The sequence below is a fragment of the Gymnoscopelus braueri genome (assembly GCF_963280865.1).
Source record: "Gymnoscopelus braueri genome assembly, chromosome: 18".
In the NCBI taxonomy this organism is placed as follows: domain Eukaryota; kingdom Metazoa; phylum Chordata; class Actinopteri; order Myctophiformes; family Myctophidae; genus Gymnoscopelus; species Gymnoscopelus braueri.
Genome location: NC_137618.1, coordinates 32,515,008 through 32,541,371, shown reverse-complemented (window position 1 = coordinate 32,541,371; position 26,364 = coordinate 32,515,008). Strand labels below are relative to the sequence as shown.

The 26,364-nt window shown below is 42.4% G+C and overlaps 1 protein-coding gene across 3 annotated transcripts in view; it reads right to left on the bottom strand.

Annotated features, from left to right (window-relative positions):
• LOC308073437 (dedicator of cytokinesis protein 9) overlaps nucleotides 1–26,364 on the bottom strand; it is a 106,676-nt gene that overhangs the window by 42,890 nt on the left and 37,422 nt on the right. For all 3 annotated transcript variants that reach the window (XM_080412335.1, XM_080412337.1, XM_080412336.1), the window contains exons 2-3: nucleotides 18,168–18,284; nucleotides 1,476–1,565 (exon numbers count right to left, since the gene is read on the bottom strand). In XM_080412335.1, the coding sequence (XP_080268461.1) occupies nucleotides 1,476–1,565; nucleotides 18,168–18,284 (207 nt within the window). The remainder of the gene's footprint in view (nucleotides 1–1,475; nucleotides 1,566–18,167; nucleotides 18,285–26,364) is intronic.

The following is a 26,364-nucleotide window of genomic DNA, read 5'->3' as shown; positions in this document are numbered from 1 at the left end:
TTCCTCTGTGCATGTTCTGTGCACCAGCTGGATGACTGCAGAATTCATCTGTAACTGAAAGACATTTGATATTAATATGATAAAACGCTGCCTTGAGGTTATTGTGTTTCATTTTGTACAGCAGCTGTGGCAGTCTATTGATTAAGTGGACACTGGACAGTGATTTTAAAGTACAACATGAGTCAGTGGATCAGTGAAGCCAAAATTCAAAACAAAATGAGCACTATATTATAGAACACTCTGAACTCTATGCACACTGAAGCCAATACAAAGGATTGTCTTCTTTTTTTTTGTCAGTAAAGTGGAAGTCAGTTTAAGGCCTATGTGCACCCTTCACCTCATTCTAACCACGTATTATGACCACCACGAACTGGGAGGGAGTACAGCTCTATCTCTCTGGCTTAGAATGAAAACATCTGTTCATTGTTAAAGTCAGCGGTTATATGGACAACACAGTGGTATCTGCTATAGAGAAACGTGTGCCGTTTACCAGAACTGCTCTGATGGGGGTGGCCAAGTGCAATTTGATCAGTGGGACCATGGAAAACAGAGGGGCTCTTGCTGGGCTGATCTCAGCAGCTGTCCTGCTGATGTCACACTTTATGTGAGCAAGAGGAATTATATCTTTATGATTTAAGACAGTATTCCTAAAACACTGACCTTTGAACTGAAAGGTAAACTGACAACGGCCAGTTGGCCACCGGCTTATGAGGACAGAGAGGACAGTATTGGGCAGGACATAAATAAACCATTGTGCACTGGACAGGAAATAGCGTATGCTTGTGACACGGAGCAATAATCAGTCATTTTAGCTACCCATACTGGGAATAATTAAATGTCTGGATGTTTCATGGCAGTATTTTAACTTGACTACTGATAACTGTGAAAACCCAAATATTTGGAAGATGTGAAAATCACAAACAAATGCTACAGCAGACATTTTCAAGACTCACACAGGGAGGCACCACTATAAACAATCAACTACAGTAAAATACCAAAAGTCTGATAGGCTTGTGACTGGACAGTAAAGGTTAATTACACTTTATCAGTAACAGTAAGAAATAGCCCAGTCAACTGGACAGGCTCCAGTAAAGAGCGGTGGGCCTTATAATATGCACCCCAAACAATAAAATAACTTTGTGTCACAAAGAATGTTATAAGCAAAATAGAAGTTCTGTGTGGTTGGACACGTTAAATAAACAATTAGGAAATCCTGTGGGAGCTCAAGTGTGTATAGTCTAAGGGGTGGTCATATCTTCTGGTCTATGGTATTCTGCCATGTAGTGCTAGGGAAAATTCTGAAAGATTATTCGTATTTGTCTCCATAAGGTGGCATGGTATGTCTTCATGGAACAATAGCTAATCAAATCAATTCTCACTGAGAGCGCCATGCTGTCTATAAAACCCACTGCATGCTCAGGACAAAGTTTCACAGTTTTGTGGGATTATTACGGTACTATAAAACAGGAGTTTACCTCTTGGACAAATAGACTTTGGGCCTCTTTCTCTGCATTGCCAGGCACTGTAGGGTAGAGGGTTCTTCCTTGGCGTCTTAATGTTGAAATCTATAGGTGGGGGGAAAAAAAGAAGGATTCATACCATGACTAAACACCACATTATCACAAAGATTGATATGTTAACCTGCCCCATTCGTCCTTTTCTTGCACTATTATGCTTGAACTGCACCTACCTAATCTGCTGTATATAGAATATACTGTGAAGTTGTTTACACAAGGTTAGGGAAGCTACTGGGAAAAAATGCTGTTGGTGTATACAATATACCACATTTTTATGCACATGTACATTTGATGATGCTGTATTTTATTCTCTTTTTTTGCACTCTTTCCTTTAAATCTTTTTACGATTTATATCATTATTCTGTTGTTATTATCAATATCTATGCTGCTGCATTGTCTGAAGGAAGCCAAACCAAAATAAGTTTTACTCTTATGTACCTTGAACCTTGATGTTGGATAATGACAATGAACCATACAAAGCCAAATCAGGTCATACATCTTTCCAACCTGACACCTTTTCCCAAGTAACACTGCAGTGTGTGGGCTCAGCTGGACATGATTGTGCTGACTGCTCCCCTTAATATTCTTCTAGAAAGAAAAGCTAATGTCTTTGTTGCGGTTCAAAGGGGAAGAATGTGAGAGAAGCAGGATGCTCCTCCATATTGTTCCAAGTCCTGGACCCACAGACACACCCAGGGTCTGGCTCTCTGCCACTGGTGTACAGGGGCTCTCAGAGTAGCTGGAGCATCTCAGCACGTCTAATGCTTTCCTTTAAGCTTCAGTCTAATGACCACTCTACTCTCTACTGTAGGCTGACTCACTATACTGATTTACTGCTCACTTACTATGCTATTGCCTCCAATGCATAGTGAATTAGGTGAGCAAGTACCATATTTAAAGGCTCACAAATGTATAATACTAGAGCACTAATAAGTATTGCGCAATAATGTAGTTATATAGGGCTATTACTGCGCAATAATGTACGGTAAATATGAAAGTAGATTTTTTTTATTTCATGAATGAATTATGTGTGAGAAATACTATTTTCTTGAGCAGTAGGATTTATGAAATGCTAAATGTGCTTAAATGCAGTCCAGTATCTCACTATAAGATCCCTCCAGATAATAACTTGTCCAGGCCCAGGGAGTGTTTTGGAACTCGCTCTCTTTCCCATGGGAGTTTCTTGGGAGGACATCCTATATTAAAATTGGCTTAAGGGAGGGCCGGCCCGCCAAGGAGGGCTTGATGGTCCATTGTGGAACCTTGGGCCGTCAACCTTTACTTTATAGAGTGCAGTCAGAAGACAGGCCTTGATAGCCACAGCGTTGATATACTGAATGTAATAGATAAGAACTTCAGAATTCTCCAGGCGCTCAACCGAGCGCTTGTTTGCATGCAGACTTAGATGTGGAACGAATTGCCTTCGTGATATATCAGGTCGTATTGTTTTAATATCATTAATTTGCTGTTCTTTTATTCACATAGTATAGAGGGAATCTCCCTTGTTTGTCAATAAAGATGCCTTGCGCATGTAAAAGGTAATTTCTGTGTATGTCGTCTATAAACTGGACTTTAGGGTTTATTGAACCAAGAGTGACAGGTCTGTCACGGCACATCAGCTGGTGACCCCGACCGTGACCCTGTCCAGTCCAGACGACCGCTGGATCCATAAGATCCAAATAACAATTCGCCCATACACTATGTGCTACAATTCCTTGGGGCCCCAGGAAGGGTACACGCGGTGCTATATGTGAATTGTATTATACCAAATTTAGGTCAATTATTAAAGACAATGTGTAATTATGATTGCATACATGTGAAGTCACCACTGAACAGCAGATTGAATGACCTTTGTGTTTACTACTTAGGCTCTGTACTTCCTATACCCCATGATGTCCTGTTAGCGTGGCTGGGTGGACCGAGTTGATCCTCCCAGCAACTGTCTCTGTATATGTTTATGAGACCACCGGAGACACCCCGACGTTTTTTTACACGGATGTTTAACTATCAGCTGTTACTATCAGTTATTTGTCTTTATTTATATATATATTCATGTCAAGGCCTCTAGAATAACCCACGATTCAACTTGGGTGTTCGAGCAATGCATGGCTATATATATAAATATATGGATTTATTTTTTTTGTACCTCGAAATACCACTTTTTCACGCTTTGGTTTTCGGTGCGGGTGAATTTATCTAATATTAGTTTTACACTAGATGTAGGGGGTTTGTCTGTGTGCCTGCATGAATATATCCGTACAATTGTCATAATGTACGAATAGTTTACTGAGACACTACACTGTTTCTCTGTATTCTATGGTCCTATAGTTTACTGAGACACTACACTGTTTCTCTGTATTCTGTGGTCCTATAGTTTACTGAGACACTACACTGTTTCTCTGTATTCTGTGGTCCTATAGTTTACTGAGACACTACACTGTTTCTCTGTATTCTGTGGTCCTATAGTTTACTGAGACACTACACTGTTTCTCTGTGTTCTGTGGTCCTATAGGTTACTGATAGACCACACTGTCTCAGTGTACTTTATGATCCTATGGTTTACTGAGACACTACACTGTCTCTCTGTATTCTATGATCCAACAGTTTACTGAGACAATACAATAAGTGGCCTTTACTAGGATCTCTAAACCGCAAACCACGCCGGGTACATGGGAGAAGATAGCGTGTAGCCTAAGTTGTGTACGTTATGTGTCGTTATGTGTTATTATGTGAAAGCTGGGACTGCGGCTAAGAAAATACTACAGGTTATATTATGTGAAAGCTGGGACTGCGGCTAAGAAAATACTACAGGTTATATTATGTGAAAGCTGGGACTGCGGCTAAGAAAATACTACAGGTTATATTATGTGAAAGCTGGGACTGCGGCTAAGAAAATACTACAGGTTATATTATGTGAAAGCTGGGACTGCGGCTAAGAAAATACTACAGGTTATATTATGTGAAAGCTGGGACTGCGGCTAAGAAAATACTACAGGTTATATTATGTGAAAGCTGGGACTGCGGCTAAGAAAATACTACAGGTTATATTATGTGAAAGCTGGGACTGCGGCTAAGAAAATACTACAGGTTATATTATGTAAAAGCTGGGACTGCGGCTAAGAAAATACTACAGGTTATATTATGTGAAAGCTGGGACTGCGGCTAAGAAAATACTACAGGTTATATTATGTGAAAGCTGAGACTGCGGCTAAGAAAATACTACAGGTTATATTATGTTTAAGCTGAGACTGCCACTAAGGGGCGACCCCAAAACTACTACAGGTTACATGCACGTTATGTTTAGCTCCAGCATCCGAGCGAGGTGACGTGAACGGCTGGCTCTGCAGCCTAGGGTTGCCCCCTAATTAGTACTACAGTGTGTCATATGTGTCTTTATATGTATGTTATATGTACGTCATCCGAATGAATGAAGGCCTCTGTAAGTCCTGTCTGTTTGTTTGTTGTTGTTTTTTTAAGGAGCATCCACTAGTCTACACCTTAGTGGAGACTATTCTTCCTGAGGTCCAGGTTTGTGCTTAAGTACAGTCTTGAGGTATTGTTACTTTAAAAAGCCCTTACAGCTATCTGTATTTTTACATTTTACATTTTGCATACATCTCAGAGGCAGACAGTGTGCTTCTGCCCCTGCAAAACACCTTGAGAACGTTGGTAACTGTTTACTTTGAAGTGGTAGATAATTGCTGCAGAACCACTTCAGCCCTGCATACAGCTCAGCCATTTGGAAATTGCCGATCTACAAGCTCACAAGCTATTTCATCTCAAGCACTTCGTGCTTGTGGATCTGCTATTTTCAAAAGGAAACTTGTGCATGTTAAATCTAAGAAATTGTGAATGGGGACAGGCTGCCTATTAAACACTTCTCACGTTGGTGTCTCACTCCACTCCGATACCATTTTTTGTTTTTGGTACTTTGACCCAAGTACATGTCAGTGGATAGTGTAATCTGCTCCGTAAGCATTTTGTTTAGAGATTTTGTCCTGCTTAGGAATTTAAACAAGGAAGATAACCGCCTGCACGGGGTTCAGTGGTGGAAGCCAAGGTCACGAAGTACATTTACTCAAGTGTTCTACTTGAGTACATTTTGAGGGTCCCATTTTGTATCTCACTAGAGTAGTTCCAGTTTTCAATACTTTTACTTCTACTTAAGTGTACATTTCAGAAGCCGACATTGTACATTTACTCCAGTATGATTACTGGAAACCGTGGCTGTTTAGGCTAGCTCAATAGTGACTCATTGTGCAAGTAGATCTGTTATTTTTGTTAAAGTTATGAACAGTCTGAAATTAAGTGATTAAACCTGTAAATTAGAAAAATGGAGTCAGTTATTTAAAATAAATAAATAATAATAATAAGAGGAAAAAAAAAAAAAAAAAAAAAGAGAAGCGAGGTCAGAGGTGAAGTGAGAGAATTTACGTTCAAATAAATTAGTTTCTTCAGAGAATGAGGTTAGGGGGTAGGCTCCCCAATCCCTTGTTCTCAACAGGCGGCAGCGGGGTCGCAAGGCTCCCAGAGCACGTTAAAAACGAAGTATAGTGCTGGGGGAGAGACTGAAGGCCCTCGTGTTCTGTCAAGGATGAATCAACATCCTAGCTGTGTTTTCCGTCTAGTCGGTGTGCCGACTGCCGCTCTCTCCTAGGGTTGGCAGCACATGGTGCGTGGATGACAGTCCACACCTAACCGGCCGGGAGTGCGTTACTCACCGGTTACAGGCAAGGCGGGTGAAAACGGTTAATATTCTGGTTCCCGTAGCCAAGCGGGGCCAGGACAAGACCGTCGGTTTCCTGCCTGGGGCGCCAACCACGCCTACGGGTAAGGGATCGCTATCGACTGGGTCACCCGCCGGTCGGATCGCATAAAGCATTAATTCCATGGCGTGCTCCCTGACAGGAGGCGGGTGTGGTCGCTGCGTTCGGCTCAATGTACAGTCAGGCCATCACAAGCTGAAAGCGACCGCCGGAGTGCTACAGTTACTAAGCGAGTGATGCTCCTGTGATCGGTGGGCTTTGAAAAGAAGACGCCGGGAAGCAGGAGACTTGAACTCTCTATCCAGGGTGACCTGGGTGTAGACCTCAAGTGGAAAGGGGTCTAGCCTGGGACTGCGCCCCGGTGGGGAGGTTCGAAAGACTTAAGTGTCTGCAGAATATAAAGAAAACAGTAGCTTGCATACGAAATATTCAAATTAATCTGTATTTATAGGTATGGGGCAACTATATTGTGTAATTATATTTTCGCTGTACAAAAAGTCAGTGTTTACTTTCATAGGAGGACCAGCCAGCAGAAGTGATTCTAGACAAACAAGACTAAATATAAAACTACGCCAATTTGACCAGTAATAAGATAGTAGAGTTTTTAGTTTAAAATAAATACATATATATATAATAAGTGTAATAATAATAATAATAATAATAATAATTTTAAGAATGTAAGCAAATGACAGAAAGCCCAAAAGCTTCTAAGTATTGATACCCTACTTAGGCATTGAATGAACACCTCATCATTTCTTTCCGTGCCAGGGCCAGTAGTCTCTCTTGGTGGCGAGACACATTCTGGAGTCCAGATAGTGCAAACATTAGTTGTGATAGACCAAACAAGTGACAGTGCATGCAATGGAAGGCCAGGACACTTCAATGGAGATAATTTAGAATGAGAAATACATATTAGGCGTGGTGCACGATAGTGAGTGTGCCACTTACACTGTTATCAAAAGAGAAATTAACTTATGGTCTCACATACACTGTATCTGCAATTATTTTACACTATCATTACATATATGTATTGTATATATCTTTTTTTTAAAAACTACTATCTCAGACTTTAGAAGTGGGTTTGTTTCACATTCGGGGACTGCAACAATGTTTGGTGGACGGTCATTTTCGTTCTATGAACTGGAAACATGCACTTGAAGTGCATTGAATGAAAACTGAAAGAGACATGTGAAAGACCACGATATAATGCAGTTTGATCGACATGCTGATGCAGAGGGGCACCAACATTGCAAACTGCAGTGTTCACGAGACTCACTTCCGGTGACGAGGTTAGGGGGTAGGCTCCCCAATCCCTTGTCATCAACAGGCGGCAGCGGGGTCGCAAGGCTCCCAGAGCACGTTAAAAACGAAGTATAGTGCTGGGGGAGAGACTGAAGGCCCCCGTGTTCTGTCAAGGATGAATCAACATCCTAGCTGTGTCTCCGTCTAGTCGGTGTGCCGACTGCCGCTCTCTCCTAGGGTTGGCAGCACATGGTGCGTGGATGACAGTCCACACCTAACCGGACGGGAGCGCGTGACTCACCGGTTACAGGCAAGGCGGGTGAAAACGGTTAATATTCTGGTTCCCGTAGCCAAGCGGGGCCAGGACAAGACCGTCGGTTTCCTGCCTGGGGCGCCAACCACGCCTACGGGTAAGGGATCGCTATCGACTGGGTCACCCGCCGGTCGGATCGCAAAAAGCATTAATTCCATGGCGTGCTCCCTGACAGGAGGCGGGTGTGGTCGCTGCGTTCGGCTCAATGTACAGTCAGGCCATCACAAGCTGAAAGCGACCGCCGGAGTGCTACAGTTACTAAGCGAGTGATGCTCCTGTGATCGGTGGGCTTTGAAAAGAAGACACCGGGAAGCAGGAGACTTGAACTCTCTATCCAGGGTGACCTGGGTGTAGACCTCAAGTGGAAAGGGGTCTAGCCTGGGACTGCGCCCCGGTGGGGAGGTTCGAAAGACTTAAGTGACCTATGGCGACCAGAGAGCAAGCCTTGGGAAAGCTTGCATGACTTTTTACAAACTTTTATCTGTTACAGACACTGAGGTTAGGGGGTAGGCTCCCCAATCCCTTGGTGTCAACAGGCGGCAGCGGGGTCGCAAGGCTCCCAGAGCACGTTAAAGACTAACTATAGTGCTGGGGAGAGACTGAAGGGCCCCCGTGTTCTGTCAAGGATGAATCAACATCCTAGCTGTGGAACCGTCTAGTCGGTGTGCCGACTGCCGCTCTCTCCTAGGGTTGGCAGCACATGGTGCGTGGATGACAGTCCACACCTAACCGGACGGGAGCGCGTGACTCACCGGTTACAGGCAAGGCGGGTGAAAACGGTTAATATTCTGGTTCCCGTAGCCAAGCGGGGCCAGGACAAGACCGTCGGTTTCCTGCCTGGGGCGCCAACCACGCCTACGGGTAAGGGATCGCTATCGACTGGGTCACCCGCCGGTCGGATCGCAAAAAGCATTAATTCCATGGCGTGCTCCCCGACAGGAGGCGGGTGTGGTCGCTGCGTTCGGCTCAATGTACAGTCAGGCCATCACAAGCTGAAAGCGACCGCCGGAGTGCTACAGTTACTAAGCGAGTGATGCTCCTGTGATCGGTGGGCTTTGAAAAGAAGATGCCGGGAAGCAGGAGACTTGAACTCTCTATCCAGGGTGACCTGGGTGTAGACCTCAAGTGGAAAGGGGTCTAGCCTGGGACTGCGCCCCGGTGGGGAGGTTCGAAAGACTTAAGTGGGAACTACTATGCCATGGGGAAGGACACACTTTCGAAGCAAGGAGTGGAATATATGAAGCAAGGTTGACTTACTGCTAATCGTTGTTGTTGGGGCCTCGACATGTGTAAACAAATACATTTTCTATCGCTCTAGGTAGGACACAATACATTTTTACAAAAAACAGACACTAGAGAAGTGTGAAACATGATACTTATTAGACATACAGTACACGTTTTGACACATAAGAGTTGCACTAATACATTATAAGTGAACCTTGATTCTGCATAGATTGAAGCTTCAAAAGATAAAATAATAATAGTGCCCCACTAGTAAATTAATATTACATCTTATGTGTAGTGCCATCGTAGACTAACATAATTGAAAATAGTGGACAAAAACTAAATTGACGTGATAAGCTGGTGTAATGTCTAGTGTTAAATAGGTTGCCACAACCAAACTAAAAATATTTCCAAATTAAACTAAATTATGCAGGACTAATCTCACATTAGTTAACGGAACGGAAACATGCTGTGTTCTCCAATCAAGACATTTTTTAATGAGTGCTAGTATTCCAATATAAGTTAATTGATAATAAATTAAGTGAGATATGTTAATGAATAGCGTTCGTCATTTAAAATATTTCCACATGCTTTTCAGAGGCATGCACGTCTCAATCTGAAACTATGAAGGCACATGTAACGACTAATTAAGTTATTAGCAGTGAACATATTTTAATTTTTGAATAAAGACAATACATGTAGAGAAAAATTAAGGGAGGACATTAAGATGATTTTAGTGGCTATTGTCTGGCTATAGCTAAAATAGGGCAGGGTTAAGTGTTCATTATTTTTATGGTACATGAATGGCAGAGTAATAAAATTATTTAAGCGAAGAGAAACATAAATAGTGTGCATTAGGAGAGTATGGATTGTTGGAGCGATAAATTGATCACACTGTGGTAGGGTGGACAGGGTGAACCATAGCAAGATAAGTTTATAACATAAACAATAGATATCATACCTACTGGGGACATTTAGGCTCTTACAAGATACCAAAATATCATAAAGGCCCTATCTAAATTTTGTTACGTGAATTGAAAGGTAGTTGATTTCTGTTGCAGTTGAGTTAAGTGTGTTCTCTGAAACAGGTCATGGGTTGCAGAAGAGAATTGTACAATTTTGTACAGCCCGAGAATAATGTCAATTGACCTGTGCATAAAGCACAGGAAAGTTGTTTTGTTGTGTCTCCAATTACATGTTACTTTAAGTGCAACCCAATATCAATTTGATTGAATAATTATAGATGAGTCTTTGAACCATTTTACATTTAGTGAAGGTAAAGGAGGGTGGCACCCTGGCCTCTGCACATTCCTATGCTGTGTGCCCTGACCGGTGTCAGGTCAAGGAGGGAAATAAATGATAGCATATGTATAGTATAATAGAATATTGATATTGAGTTACATAGTATAATGTTAAGTGACTAAAGTTACATGTCGAAGTGTTGTAATGTTGCCGTTCATTTTTGTTAAATGAATGTGCTTAGACTTATGGCAGAGTGACCATTACAGAGACATTTCAGTGATTGCATACAGAGAGCAAAGACTCACCATCAAACCCCCACCATATATTTTTTTTTAGATAAAGGAGGGACACTACACATTTAATTTGAGTAGTACCAATATCACTCTCAGCCAGACAGGAACATACCATTGTTTCATGGGGTACATCTATGCTGCCCAAGGCCACTGAACGACCCCAGAATACATATTAATTTTGATTTTGATTTTGATAGTAATGTTGGGGGACATAATCTGATCGTAGCGATCTCCCTGGCAGCTTTAGGCACATTAAATATAGGCTGTCTTGCCCTTCGCAAATGGCAAGTGATAAGAGAGCAGTGACAGAGTGATCCCAATACACACCACAGAAACATTATATTGCCACCTGGGCCCCCATGCTGAACTTGACGAAGAACACCCCTGCACAATATCTACGCCCCGACTTTCGACCTCAAGGAGGGTACGGATCTGACTGGCGCTTGGGGGTTGGGGCCCCTGTGTATAATACGGGGGGCTCCGGTCTCAGGCCCCAGGAGGGTACGGACCCGGGGGCTCGGGAGTGGGACCTCCGTCTCTTAGCTCATTCAGTGCCAAGTACATTTGTTAATGGCACTGGATGGGTTGGGGGGGGGGCCTAGTCTTGGGCTCTGTCGGAACCTCCTCCTCCGGGCTCGGAAAAGTGACCACCTCAACCAGAGAAATTGGAGAAGAAACCAAAAATGCACACACATTACAAGATGAGGTTAGGGGGTAGGCTCCCCAATCCTTGTCTTGAACAGGCGGCAGCGGGGTCGCAAGGCTCCCAGAGCACGTTAAAGACTGTGTATAGTGCTGGGGAGAGACTGAAGGGCCCCCGTGTTCTGTCAAGGATGAATCAACATCCTAGCTGTGTCTCCGTCTAGTCGGTGTGCCGACTGCCGCTCTCTCCTAGGGTTGGCAGCACATGGTGCGTGGATGACAGTCCACACCTAACCGGACGGGAGCGCGTGACTCACCGGTTACAGGCAAGGTGGGTGAAAACGGTTAATATTCTGGTTCCCGTAGCCAAGCGGGGCCAGGACAAGACCGTCGGTTTCCTGCCTGGGGCGCCAACCACGTCTACGGGTAAGGGATCGCTATCGACTGGGTCACCTGCCGGTCGGATCGCAAAAAGCATTAATTCCATGGCGTGCTCCCCGACAGGAGGCGGGTGTGGTCGCTGCGTTCGGCTCAATGTACAGTCAGGCCATCACAAGCTGAAAGCGACCGCCGGAGTGCTACAGTTACTAAGCGAGTGATGCTCCTGTGATCGGTGGGCTTTGAAAAGAAGACGCCGGGAAGCAGGAGACTTGAACTCTCTATCCAGGGTGACCTGGGTGTAGACCTCAAGTGGAAAGGGGTCTAGCCTGGGACTGCGCCCCGGTGGGGAGGTTCGAAAGGCTTAAGTGTTTTTTTTATTTTTTATAAAAAATAATAATAATACACATGTTAGAATAGTTGCTTGTAAAGGAAAACTCAGTGGGAATGCCCCACTGAGGGACCCTAAGTCTAGCAATGCGATATGGAATCAAATGATGTAATTGTCCCCAATAAGAGCTCATGTCCAGATGGTAGGTTTGGGACTGCCCCAGCCTAGTTCAGAGTTTCCCCTTCAAAGAAAAGGGTTTTCCTCGGCTCACATGACTCAAAAAGAGAAAAATGGGACCTGATTTTTTTAAACATGAAGTATGTTATGCTGAAGTATGTTATGCTAATGGTATGATAATTTCTATAAAGTACTGTCTAGATTTTAATCTTGTGTTGTTGTGGGTACTAAATTCGTACCCAAGGAGGGCTTGATGGTCCATTGTGGAACCTTGGGCCGTCAACCTTTACTTTATAGAGTGCAGTCAGAAGACAGGCCTTGATAGCCACAGCGTTGATATACTGAATGTAATAGATAAGAACTTCAGAATTCTCCAGGCGCTCAACCGAGCGCTTGTTTGCATGCAGACTTAGATGTGGAACGAATTGCCTTCGTGATATATCAGGTCGTATTGTTTTAATATCATTAATTTGCTGTTCTTTTATTCACATAGTATAGAGGGAATCTCCCTTGTTTGTCAATAAAGATGCCTTGCGCATGTAAAAGGTAATTTCTGTGTATGTCGTCTATAAACTGGACTTTAGGGTTTATTGAACCAAGAGTGACAGGTCTGTCACGGCACATCACCCGCCAGACGGCCGGCGGGTGGACGGACCTCTGACATCACGCTCATGTCACGGGCGAACCTCGGACGTCACTCTCATATAAGAAGTCTAACCTCGTCTAACCTCAATGTGTCGTCATGGCATAGGCAAACAAATCAGTCAGCTCCATATATGGGCACAAAAGGGGGCATGCCCATATATGGGCATATACTGATGACATCAGGGATCTCCATATATGGGCATAAAAGGGACAAGGACTGACAGATACAGAGATCTCATCTCTATATGGGCATATCAGCATGCCCATATATGGGCATATGACATCAGGGATCTCCATATATGGGCATAAAACTGACAAGGACTGACAAATACAGAGATCTCCATATATGGGCATAAAAGGGACAAGGACTGACAGATACAGATATCTCCATATATGGGCATAAAAGGGACAAGGACTGACAGATACAGAGATCTCCATATATGGGCATATCAATCAGATTGGCGGTGCGACGTAGGTGTGAGGGCTGCGTAGCAGCCCAAACTCTAGATGTGAGGGCCGCATAGCGACCCGATCCTCTAGTTTACTTAAAAGTGCTGGAATTAAAACAGCATGTGAAAGGCCACTGCAGAGCATACCTGCCTCAAATGAATGACAGAGAAACAAATTGTAGCAGAAATCTGACCAAATGATAACAAACCTCAATACCGTCCACTGACACACATTTTTTTTGAATACTTCTGAAGGACTGGGTCCAATGGAAAATCATAAGGGAGAGATGCCGTGGCACCTGGCTTCCAGTAAAGCATATTTTAAGATTCAATGCAATGGTACAAAAATGAAGTAAGCAATTCAAGACAGCAATAAATCTCTCATGCTCTTTCCTGGGCAGCACAACCAGAGTGTCTGCTTTAGTCATTATCTTTACATATAGTTTTTTTTCCCCATCATGGTGCTGGAAGCAGCAGGTCCAATTAAAAAGAGTCTCAAACCATGAAATGAGACACAAAAATCACCAACAGCTTTTCAGAGAATGTATTTTACAATTCTCTACTCAAAACAAAGCGTGCAGCAGAGGAATAATATTACTTATTTTTCACAGGCTGAATTTAATCTCTGCTGCAATAATGGAAAATGTATTCTATGAGGGAGACGCAGTTAATGGAATTTAGTTGGTCCAAATCAGAAGCTTTGTTTTCAGCAAGACATTACAACTGGCAATCAATACAGTGGTAAATACGACCCTGAACCTTCATTGTGACTCCCTGTCCCTCTCTATGACCTTGAATTTGGTGTTAAGACTGCAGGCCAGGCCGTGTCAACCATAACTAATACCTTTTAACTATAACATAGACCTCATTTGTGAACTTGAGGTCTCCCCTTCCTCTCCTCGGCCCAGGTTTCCTGGAGGGAGATGGTAATCTCCATAATCTTAAGCAGCAGAAACAAACAGGCATGGAGGCAAGAGGGAGCCAGGAAGTGGGCAACAGGAAGCATTTAATTGGGATATGAGTCGCTGGGGAGGACCACGGAGTGACCTCTCTGGTGAACTAGGGACACAGCTGCACACGGCAGGGCACCGCCAAAGTTATTTTTATTGGTTATACCATCTCAAGCCTGAGCCCAGCCATCAGGAATTCTCCATGTGTGCTTCTGGATATTACCACCTCATATTTCCGGGTGTCAATTCTTAACCCATTAAAAACATTGTCAGTGTCATTTTCGATTTGAACTAAAAAGCATTATTTTATACTTTGGCTAGTCAAAAATAGCAGATACACAAGCTCATAGCGCGGCACGAAAATGCTTGCAAATCTTTGAATATATTTTTAAAGCCAACATTCCTAACTCAAATCTTTGCTTCTGGAGGTCCCTGGAACAAAATATTTTGAGATGGGGTTCCGCGGCCAATTACATATAACTTTGGGGGTCCTTGACTTAAAAGGGTTGAGCACCACTGATATAGCAACATATGTTTTTTCAGAAAACTGTTTGTAGAATCGGCTTCAGGTGTTAATGGGTTAATATGAAAGACACAGCATTGTGATGTTATCAAAACCAACACTGCAAGCCTACAACTGTGAAGCAGGTCTAATACAGGAAAAGGAATAGTCTGAATATTCCTGAGGGCAAATTCTGTGACAGGTCTTCCTGATCACAGCTCAAGTTGGAGTTGAAGGGAAGGGAGGTCCACACTTGGTAATTCCAGACACATTTCCCAAGAAAGCACGTAGGGAGAACACACACAGCAAAATCCTCAGTGTTATTTTTTACACAGAGAGTGTAAAGATTGACCCAATGGGTCCATCTGGGTACATTTTCAGAGTCTCATAGTTAAATTATCACCGAACACTTAACTGTGCAGCGAGAGACCCATGCACAACTCCCCTGTACGAAGAGCTCCCTGATCAAGACCAGATGGAGATACTATAAACACAGCCTCATAGGTTTTCCCCTAAACAGTCATGTCCCTCTTCTCTGAGATACAATTTGATAAAATACCTCAAATAAAATATTTTGTTGGACTGAGCACTGCACAGAGCACAAGGTAAGAGTGCTGATAGCAGTTCCTCCAGTTTGCTCGCAGCCAAAAAGAGGATTTATACACCAGCCGAGAACAACCCACAGCCTGGGACTGTGGTCAGAGGAGCCCTCTCCGCCTGCTCCAACTCGGATTTATGGCCAACCATCGCGTACGCTTAGCAATGTCTCAGTGTGTGAAAGAACGCCAAGCAGCACCTCCCTTCACCAACAAAGCACACACCATCGAAAGGTCTTGACATACGAGCAGATTAAAGGCTCGCTCGAAGCCTGGAGCGGCCTACACAGATGTTGGGTTCAGTCAGCGTGCCTTAAGTGGTTTTTCTTTTCTTTTTTTTCTCCGACAGCGAGGATCACCTGTCGCTCCGCTGACAACAGAGTGTTTGTATGTAAGCCCGGCGTGTCATGGGGAGAGTGGCGCGCTGAAGCAGAATGATATCAGAGAAGACATGGTCAAGGCCGCTTGGCTGTCACTGAAACCCCGACCCCCTCCCCAGCTGCCCGGCCTTCATGAAAACAGAAAGGTCGCAACTATCTGAAGCACAGCAGCCGGGACTAACCTAGCAACACTTCCATCTCTTTTCCTAAAATCTCATTACAAACGTTTGCACACGTAGAGAGATTTATGATTGGGAATTAATTACAGACTTTGTTTTGTCTGACTACAGCAAGACACTGTATTTAGGAAGCTTTTATGGTATTTGAAATTTCATGGCAGCTTTATAAAGTTTATACAAACAACATATTCACTGTAAATGTACACTGTTCCGTAAATGCCTTTCATAGGGAGAACAGCTGTGCGTGCAGCTGATGTGCAGAATAATTCATCTAACTATCACTTTCTTTTACAGTGCTTTAGTCTCCAATATAGGAATTCTGAAAGAAAGATGTTAAAGTCATCAGAGTTAGTGAAAACAAAGAAGGCTCTCTGTGGAGGGAGAGCAATGACAATAAAAGCCCTGTCTAAGAAAAAAAAATGCTCTGGAAAGTGAGACAGTGAGGCGGACAGTCAGATGTGAGGATATATAGTACGTCTCACTCCTGCTGATGTTAAGGACATCTTCCTAAGTGGTCTCACATCCTGAAGCTCCAGTGCCAGGCCAGATTTCCATTTCAAGTGTTTCCATCCGCAGCATCTGACACGCTGGGCTGCGCCGCTGGAAAGTTCTGAGAGCACGCGTCCTGCAGAATGGCACTAGAGATAACCCCTTTACTCTGTCACAACATGTGAGGCCAAATGAGCCAATAAAACAGGTGACCCATGACCCCTTACAACGGGGGACGTAAACACAAGGGAAGCCTCTGTGGACGACCCCGCCCAGCGCTCACTACATGGACTGTGGCCTGAGCCGAGGGCAAAAAGTGCAAAGACCTAAACAAACACAACAAAGAAAACACGTAAATGGAAGGGGGAACTAATGGTTCTGAACAGATAACACTGAAATGGAGTGGCCATATATGGAGCACATTCTCATGAAACCCTCTTCATGACAGTCCTGGGTAAAGGGCCGTTCACACCAAACACCATAACTATTACTAACGATAATAATGTGAGCTTCCACACTGATGAACAATAACGTCAGTAAACAGTGGCAACAAACATGCACTGCGTAGTCCAGTTGTGTCAGGGCCAACACGGAGGGGGAGAGAGAGAGAGATCTCCATGGTGCGAAAATAGTGTATATTATGGATAATCTGACTCTGGCTATTAATTATAAGGAGGCAAAATGGTTGTAGCCTACCTGTGGTAATAATGCCAGCTACCCTACCAACTAGTGTTAACTATTCATAATTGTCTACTCATCTCCGTTAATAACACAACTTTCCGAAGGTGAGTGAGACCGATTGCATCCCAGATGTCCATCTGATAGATTTTGATTGGCTGTCACTGCTTCTATCGTTCATAAAATCGCTCTGAAAGTGACATATAGCGTTGTTGTATAGTCCAATTCAGTTAGAATGATTTTTAAAACTACATATTTTATATCGTTGTAGTTATTGTGCTTGATGTAAACAACACTTTAGGCTGCAGCTAATGATTATCTTCTTAGTGATTATTCTATGGATTAATTTTTTATCATTAAAGTCACAAATCAAATCACCACAGAAAAATATTGAATTATTTTTTATAATCGACTAAATTGTTTTAGTCTGAATAGCCACCTAAGCTCTAAGGGTATTTTATACGTTGTCATACAATGTGTCGCACACAAATAGTGAAAATAGCCAATCTACAAGCGCAAGCTTGTTAATTGACTATTTCCGCTATTTTGGAAAATCTATTATTTTAACAAAATCAACTCTAGTTTTTTATAATTGATTAAATCAATTAGTTTTATTAACTATTACACCCCTAGTCCTGTGAGCTACAGTACGACAGCCTTAGTTACAGCCAATTCATTTGAACAACGCTCCAAACTACCCACTGTAAACTGTTCTCCCTCCCGTCTCTCCCAAGCTGTGGAATGAGTTGTTGGTATTTAAATAGATGCTACTGTAGGTTTGATGTTTACCTGCTATCCTAGTTACTTTATCCTTTACCCTTATCCTGCTGTCACTCTGGATAAGGGCGACGGCTAAATACTATTACCAATATATTCCTATGGCCTGGGGCTGGGCGATATGGACATTACAAAATCAAATATAACAATATTGTTGACCAAATGCCTCAATATCGATATTGTGATGATAATATCGCATTGTGACGATATCCTTTTTCAAAAAGGATTTTTCAAAAATAGCGAAAATAGTAGATCTACAAGTTCACAACGTGTCGCTTTTTTGTTGCCAATTTTGAAAATCTTTTAATATTTTTCAATCAATATAATATTGATATATTGCCCAGCCCTACCATGGCCTTTATCCTCATCATGCCTGAGTGTTGGTGTAATAACTCACTTGGAAGTCCTCCAGGGGGAACTGCAGCATGTCTCTGAGAACATCACTGAGAATCTGGGTCTTCCTCTGCACCAGCACATTCTCATAGTCCAACGGCTCAATCACTTTGGGCTTCACCTACGGAAAACACAGACAAGACTCGTTTAATATAGCATTCATCATAATATAATATATAACACAGTGGATTTCATGTCAAGGACCCCCAAAATGTATGTATTAGGCCACGGACCCCCATCTCAAAATATTTTGTTCCAGGGACCCTCAGAAGCAAAGATTTGAGTTACAAATGTTGGCTTTAAAAAAAAATATATATATATATTCAAAGATTTGTACAAACTTTCTTAGATCTACGACACTCTGTGCCACGCTATGAGCTTGTATATCTGCTATTTCTGAATAGCCAAAGTATACAATGATGGTTAAAGTGGTTAAAATGATTGTGACGCTATATTAATTTATTTAGCTGGGGACCCCCTGGTACCCCGCCAAGGACCCCTGGGGGTCCCTAGGGGTCCCGGACCCCACTTTGAGAACCAATGATATAACACAAACAGTGCTCAGTCTAATACAGACCAATAGACATCGACAGAGAAAATGATGGGAGGGACGTTTTAAAGACAAGAAGGAGTCCACCTTAGTCACCCAACAAAGAAAGATGCTTGAGGACTGAGGTAATTTGAACAGTAATTAGTAAATGTCCTATTCACTAATAATTATGACCATTTCTGTGTATCTGACCTGTATTATCTTTCTTCCATAGTCCACCTTAGATTATATATATATATATATATATATATATATATATATATATATATATATATATATATATATATATATATATATATATATATATATATATATATATATATATATATATATATATATATATATATATATATATATATATATATAAGCTATTAGCCATTTAGGCTATTAGGCTGCTAGCAACAGGACTCTTAAGGGTGCGGCAATGTCAATCAGTTTGTCGGTCAGTCCAACACTTTGATCTCAAACAAGATGTCTTGAAAACTACTAGTTGGATTGCCATAGCATTTGCTATGCACCTGCATGCTCCTTGGAGGATGAACCATATTGATTTTGGTCAGTAAGGTCAGTACTCTCCAAATCTAATGGGTGGATTGCCGTGGACTTATGTGCATTTATGGTTATTTTGTTGGCCCCAGTGCTATCCTTGGGCCAAAATATCTCAAAATCGAATGGGAATCTGGGAACTAAGCCAAAATGTCCACTCAAGATATCTCAAAATCGAATGGAAAATTGCCATGAATCTTGTCTGTATTGTGAAATATTACCTGGGGTGTTAGGAGCTTGGGGCTACTTAGGGGACTTTCTTTCATTTTTTTTACACAAACTGAAAACTACTTTTCAGTTTCCACTTTCTACTGTTCCACTTTGCAAATTCATCTAATCCAGGGATGTCAAACATACGGCCCGCGGGCCGGATCAGGCCCGCTAACTAGTTTAATCCGGCCCGCGAGATGATTTTGCAAAACATAAAAAAAATAAAAAAAGAGTTTTTTTTTTTTTTTTTTTTTTTGCCAAAAATGTTTTAATAGTTTTTTGGCCAAGTCTACACCTGCAACCACACGTAACTTCCACTTTCCTCTTCTTCTTCCTCGTCTTTGTATTGGTATTGTTTGTGTTGGAGCGCCTCAGTGCGGCTGCAGAGTTCATGTGCAACCTCTTCCAGAGAGAGATAGAGACACTAGAAACTCTGCTGGAGACACAAAACAAACTGTGTAGACTTGGCCCTTTGAAATAAAATGTATTTTGGCACTTTTTTTTTACCATTTTTTTTTTCTTAACGGTAATCGATTAATTAATCGGTAAGGCCTAACGGTAAACGGTTAATAAAATGTCTCCATTTGGCCATCCCTATTTGTGAAGTTTACATTTTCAGAATGTGCTTGTACTAACTAAGACTAAGTAAAGTAAACAAAGAAAACTATCTGAAGTTGTTGTTATTGTTATTATTAGTTATTATGCCATGATTTTACCGGTCCGGTACCGGTCCGGCCCTCTGGCCCTCTGGCCCTCCTCCATGTGGCCCCTGAGCTAAAATGAGTTTGCCATCCCTGATCTAATCGAAAGGGAACAGGATCCAAACACAAGGGTCAGTGGTGATGATAGATCACCTCAACACAGATCTCCTCACACCACAACAGCAGTTGAGATGGAAACTATTCTGTAGGTGGAGAGTGAAGGCCACACTAAATAACAGTTAAAAAATTTAAAAGTAGGCCAAAACAAAAGTGATACCGAAGCAATGCTCTCGTGGGTCAAGCAACATAAGTTGACAGAGCACAGCATCTAAATGCACCACAGATGTAATAACAGAAGACAACCATCCCAGGGCAGGATTCCATCAATCCACAAGCTCAATTATGGCTAGATGGTTTGATAGTCTGAAATATTGGCCTGTGAACGATCACAATCAGAACACCTCCTTCCCAGGCCAAACATTGAAAGTTTGAAAACCACACGCAGTACTAGGCAGTGGTTAACAACATGTGTGCTACACTGTAAAATGCATTGTTAATGTCTAACTATTAACTCCAAAAGTGTACAAAATGTACGCTACATTTTAACTGTTTTTAAAACACTTTACTTATTAATTTTCACAGCAATATGGAGTCACACACACAACAAAGAAAAACAACGAAATACAAAAGACAATAAATAGAGAAAACATAAATAGTCAAAAAGAGGACTCCTGCACATCCAAAGACCACGTAGGAGGTGCAAGTCTAGTCAGCAGGCATATAAACTGTAAAAAAGGGACAGACCTTCCATAAGGAAGGGACTGCACACTCCACAGGGAACAGAGATGGACAACTTACTACTGCATTAAGTGATTTATTAGCACAACGCGTTTCGCTGCAAGCTTTGTCAGGTGCGTCAGGTTAGCACCTGACGAAGCTCACAGCGAAACGTGCTAATAAATCACTTTATGCAGTAGTAAGTTGTCCATCTCTGTTCCCTGTGGAGTGTGCGGTCCCTTACTTATGGAAGGTCTATCCCTTTTTTACAGTATATATATATATGACAAAGTTAAATTAACACTGAGGATTTGACTGTTTATAGGAGCAGAGAAAACACAGCACAGTAAATCATGTGGAGTAAATGGAACTGTACTGTAGCTTTGGCCCTTTCTAACACATGCTATCTGTTAGACACGCCGTGACAGCCTACAACAGTATGATATGAGGGCTCTATCCACCCATAGAGAATACATCCGCCTCAGCACTGGGAGGGTCATAATGAGCTCATCCCTCCATGACAGGCAACACACACATCACACTGCCTTCCAGGCACCGGAGAAAATAGAACTACAACAATACGGTATCATGCTACTCTTCGATCTATGCATACAATAGACCGTTATCCTATACGGCGTAGAGGACGTCGGCCTTCCTTGTCATCTTTTGACCCATCTGGCATGAGAAACAAGAAGATTCACTGTTATCTATATCTCCTTTATGGGATAACAATAAGGCTACTTTTATTGTTATTCATGGCAACACAGTGTATTGTCATGAATAATCTGTGACCTTCATTTCCTCTGCACGCGCACGCAAGCACACACGCACGCAAGCACACATGCACACGCACACATACACACACACAGTCACACACACACACCTAAAGACTATCATCTGACATCCATTAGCAAAACAGCAATGTACACTACACTCTATTTATTTTCGCTAAATCCTCTGGAACAGATGTGGTTACACAATAAGGTGATGAAGGAAGATTTGTGGTACATCATGGCACCCAGTAGCTGTGTAACGTTGTCATGATCCCAATCCACTAAAATCCACTTGCTGAGGCCTGATTGCATAGACACTGTGGAGATAAAGTTGGCATTAGAGATAGCTATAATAGTGCAACCTCTCAACAGCACCAGCTGATAGGAGGAGGGATCTAATGCTGAAGTATGTGTGAATCTAACAGCCAGGGAGATAGCGGGGTGTGAAGTGAATAGTGTAGTGCAGCTAGATCTTTAATCATGTAGGACAAGGTCTCTCGCTGACAAATAACAGATTTACAACAAAATACATGACGCATCGGGCCACAATTCTTTTAAAGTGACACTGTACTACGATTAAGCACACTGTAAAAATCCTGAGCGTTCATTTAACTAATCAAGTGTATAAACACACATTCTCAGAGGTAAATGAACACTCAGGATTTTATACTGTGTATAAATTAGGCTTTAAGAGCATGTTGCCTCCACATCTGGAGCTGATAATGCTAGCATGACCTCAGAGGGAGAGTCTTGAATATTGACCAATTCTAACGTGTGTGTGTTGCTGGCGGGTCTCACGACGATAACACAGCACCTCGCGTCATGGACAGGCGGGACTGGTTCTCGTATCTCTCCCTCTATCAGTTTCAGAGACAGGGAGCGTATAGAGGAGGACGGGGAGGAGGGTGCCACCCTGTCTGTATGCCACCTGTGGCAGGCCTGAGACATTATCAGGCACCCTTGCGATGAGATTCCGAACTTTTCTAGATAGAACACAAATGTACACTGCCTGACCGGCCCATAAATTACATACAAAGCTCACTGTGAGGTTGTCTCAAGACACACAGAGGGAGACAGAGGAAGAGAGGGATGGGGAAAGAGAGATAAGAGAGAATGTAAGTCGAGAAAGAGATATACAGAGAGACTACTAATGGAACGGAGAGTGTGGGCAGACAGGCCAGGTGAGTCAGGAAGTGAAGATGATTAAAGACTTGTGTTACAGTAGATAACAGCACAGACAAACAATGTGTCTACTGGTTGTGTGTGTGTGTGTCTGTGTCTGTGTCTGTGTCTGTGTGTGTGTGTGACTGTGTGTGTGTGTGTGTGTGTGTGTGTGTGTGTGTGTGTGTGTGTGTGGTTCCAAAATGTAACCAAAATCTCAACATCACAATTCTCACAGAGTTGTAGGTGTGTTGGTGCATGGTGTTATGGCCGGTTTATCCTTAGTTGCGTGCCGGAAGTAGCCAATCTACAAGCACACAACGCGGCACGCTGCGACACGTTGTGAGCTTGTAGATCTGCTATTTTTGGTTCGCAACACCAGTAGCGCAACCAAGTATTACTCTGGTACGGTGACGTCATGGCGTTCACTGTCAGTTTTGGTGTAGCTCCGAAGAGTATACAAATGTAACCAAATGGACTCCTCGGAATTTAATTAACTAACTATAAGCACTATAGTTCTGGATAAAGAAGATTGTAAATGTTAAAGTAATTTTCTGACTTTCTATTTAAGGGACATTCAAGCGTACTCTATAGTGAACCTTAGAAGAACTACATGAAACATTGGATTTCATTTCAATAAACATCACTTAGTAATAAGGAAGTCAGAATGAATAGTGAACATATATTAGATTAGATATTATACACATAGCTCTTGACGGGTTCAAAATGACGGACCCAAACCCTAATGGACCGCTGAAATTCGTTCCGAGATCCGAGTGGAGCCGACGCACCCGGATGGCACCTTTTATTTTATGGACCCGACCATTCGAAAATGCTGTTCTAACACAGTCGGCGAGATGTCAGCTAAACTCCATGCTGTAGCAGCCTACAATAAGAGCATCTGCATCTTTCACACCCACAGACAGCATACAAAGAACAACGATGTGTTGCGTATTAGCTTGTCTGACACCTAGTTGGTCGAGTTGAGAGGGCAACTGCACGTAGCCAGTAACAGAACAGTCATTGCGGCGAGAGGCAAGCATGCAGCCAATACACAACAACGATCGCGCAACACAATGGAAAACGGTGGGGTGCTAGACCAGCGCCAGTCGGGAAAAAAATATTTAAAAAAAATACAAGTCGATCGCAATAGAGTCCCCCCAACAGGGACATTCAGGCCCTTCTCCGGCGCATATGACAGTCAATGACAGTAGAATAGACACAGTGGCAACCTAAGCCCTAGAAAACATTAGAACCACACGCCCGCCCCAGTGCCAACCTTTTCATAGCCTGAGACACAATACAACGACAATTAATTACACTTCAGCCTCAGACAGACAGCCAATCAGATACCGGGAATCAGATACCGGGAATACCCAAACATCCTGCACATACATATGGGTCCGTTCAGAGTTGAAGGCACTCAATCACCAGTTGTTGCAGAGGAACAAAAAAAATGACAATGGGAACGTGTACCGAAACGAAATCTGAGGAACAGGCAAAGGTTATGTATTTTAACTCTCCCACATTAATCTACAATTATGCTTTTAGCGTCCCTCAAACCTGGTGAAGTCCTAACTGCTGCACTTAAAAAAACTGAAATTAAAGAAAAAAGGGGCTTAACCATCCAGATATTTTTTCCGCTAAACAGATTTGGCCCCATTATTAGGGATGGTTTCCTCCTCTCACCATTTTTGGATTCCTAAACCCACTCTCCCCTGCTGATGACAATAATCTGGTCTATTGTCTGGCTCCATAGCCTCCCACTCTCTCCATGTACTCCCCTCCACATCAGCACTGACTGAGCTCCCCCACATGCTTATGTCAGTGACCAGAGGGGTCAAACCACACTGTACACTAAGCACTGGGTAAGAAAATGCCCATTCACAAACAGGAGCCCAGTCATTCCCTCTGCCCACAGCTCTGACCATAATGAACATAGTGAATGGGCCTGGTTCTCTGTTACTGTAGAACCTTAAGTCAGACAAAAGACCACTGAGGTCTTGAAGATCACTAACAAAACAACTGATTAATCTTGGAAAGGACACAAGATCCTGTTTTGCTGCTGACTAGTGCAGTGTAAATATGGCCACTTAAAAAAAACACGTAGTAGCCTAAATAATTTAAGTATTTTGTTATTGATATACTTTTTAGAGAATGGAGCTGTTTGTCCAACATCTGTAAGATTAACCACATCAACCCTAGTGTCCCTATTTTGGGCATGTCATTCTAGGTGAACATACGGTAGGTCAAGATTTTTTAGGTAGGTGTATATATTTCATACAATTTCAAGTTATTTTCAAAAGTATAATCGCTATTCATCACACAACGAAGTATATAGCCTAGTGCTTAAGTGCTTAAGTCCATAAATAAACACCAATTTGCAATAAGAACTGACAGTTGAAGCTTCTGGAGCAGACTGTTCAGCTCCATCTCCACAGGACAGTGACAGCTGTCTCGCTAGGCACCAGCTCGGCTCCCATTCCTTCCAGCACAGCACAGCACAGCACAGCACAGCACAGCACAGCACAGCACAGCACAGCACAGCACAGCACAGCACAGCAGTCTTTACTAGGGCTGTCACGATTACAAATTTAAGTTGACGATTAATTGTCACTTAAATAATTGCAATTAACGATTTAATTGTGTGTTTGGCATTGAACATTGGAACATATGAAGCCTTTTAGGCTTCGTGAACAGAAATTGCACAGGGCAGATATGACAAATAACTGAAATATACAAAGAAATTATTGACATATTTAATATTTTTTACAAATAAAAAATAACAGAAATAGCTGATCTACAAGCTTACAATACGTCACGAAGTGACATTGTAGATCTGCTATTTCTGTTTTTTTTTTATATTTGAAAATGTGTGAAAATCTTTCAACATGGAAAATATGACGATTATGCAAAAATAATTGCAATTATCTCAAATAATTGCAATTATCTCAAATAATTGTGATTAGACGATTATGCAATAACTGTGACAGGCCTAGTCTTTACCCAGACTCAAACAATGGTAGTGTATAGTGCCCCATAACCCATACATTTAATGTTTTGCTACTGACTGTTGTTCATAGAGATCATTGTAGAGACCCAGGAAGTGGGTTGAAAATTTCAACCTGCCACGGATTATATTCCTGTCGTTAAAGTTGACTTTTGAGCCGAATGGTGCCTTTTTTTTTAACGAGGGGTGCTGCTCAGTAACGTTGTGTTGCACATATCCATTCAGGTAGTTTTAGCACCTGTCAAGGCCATCGCCCTCTCTGCCGGTGCTAACATAGCACTTTTGAAAATGTGACTCCTGCCATTCCTCACCATTGTGAGGAATCACCAAGAAATGACAAAAATTCGGAGTTTTCAGTTCTCAGGCTCATGTTTTACACTTCACCACAACTTGTTTTTCTCCTTTCAACTATCGCAGCCTTACTGTATTACAGTATTGACCATGACAAATCAATACATAGACAGTTATGTACA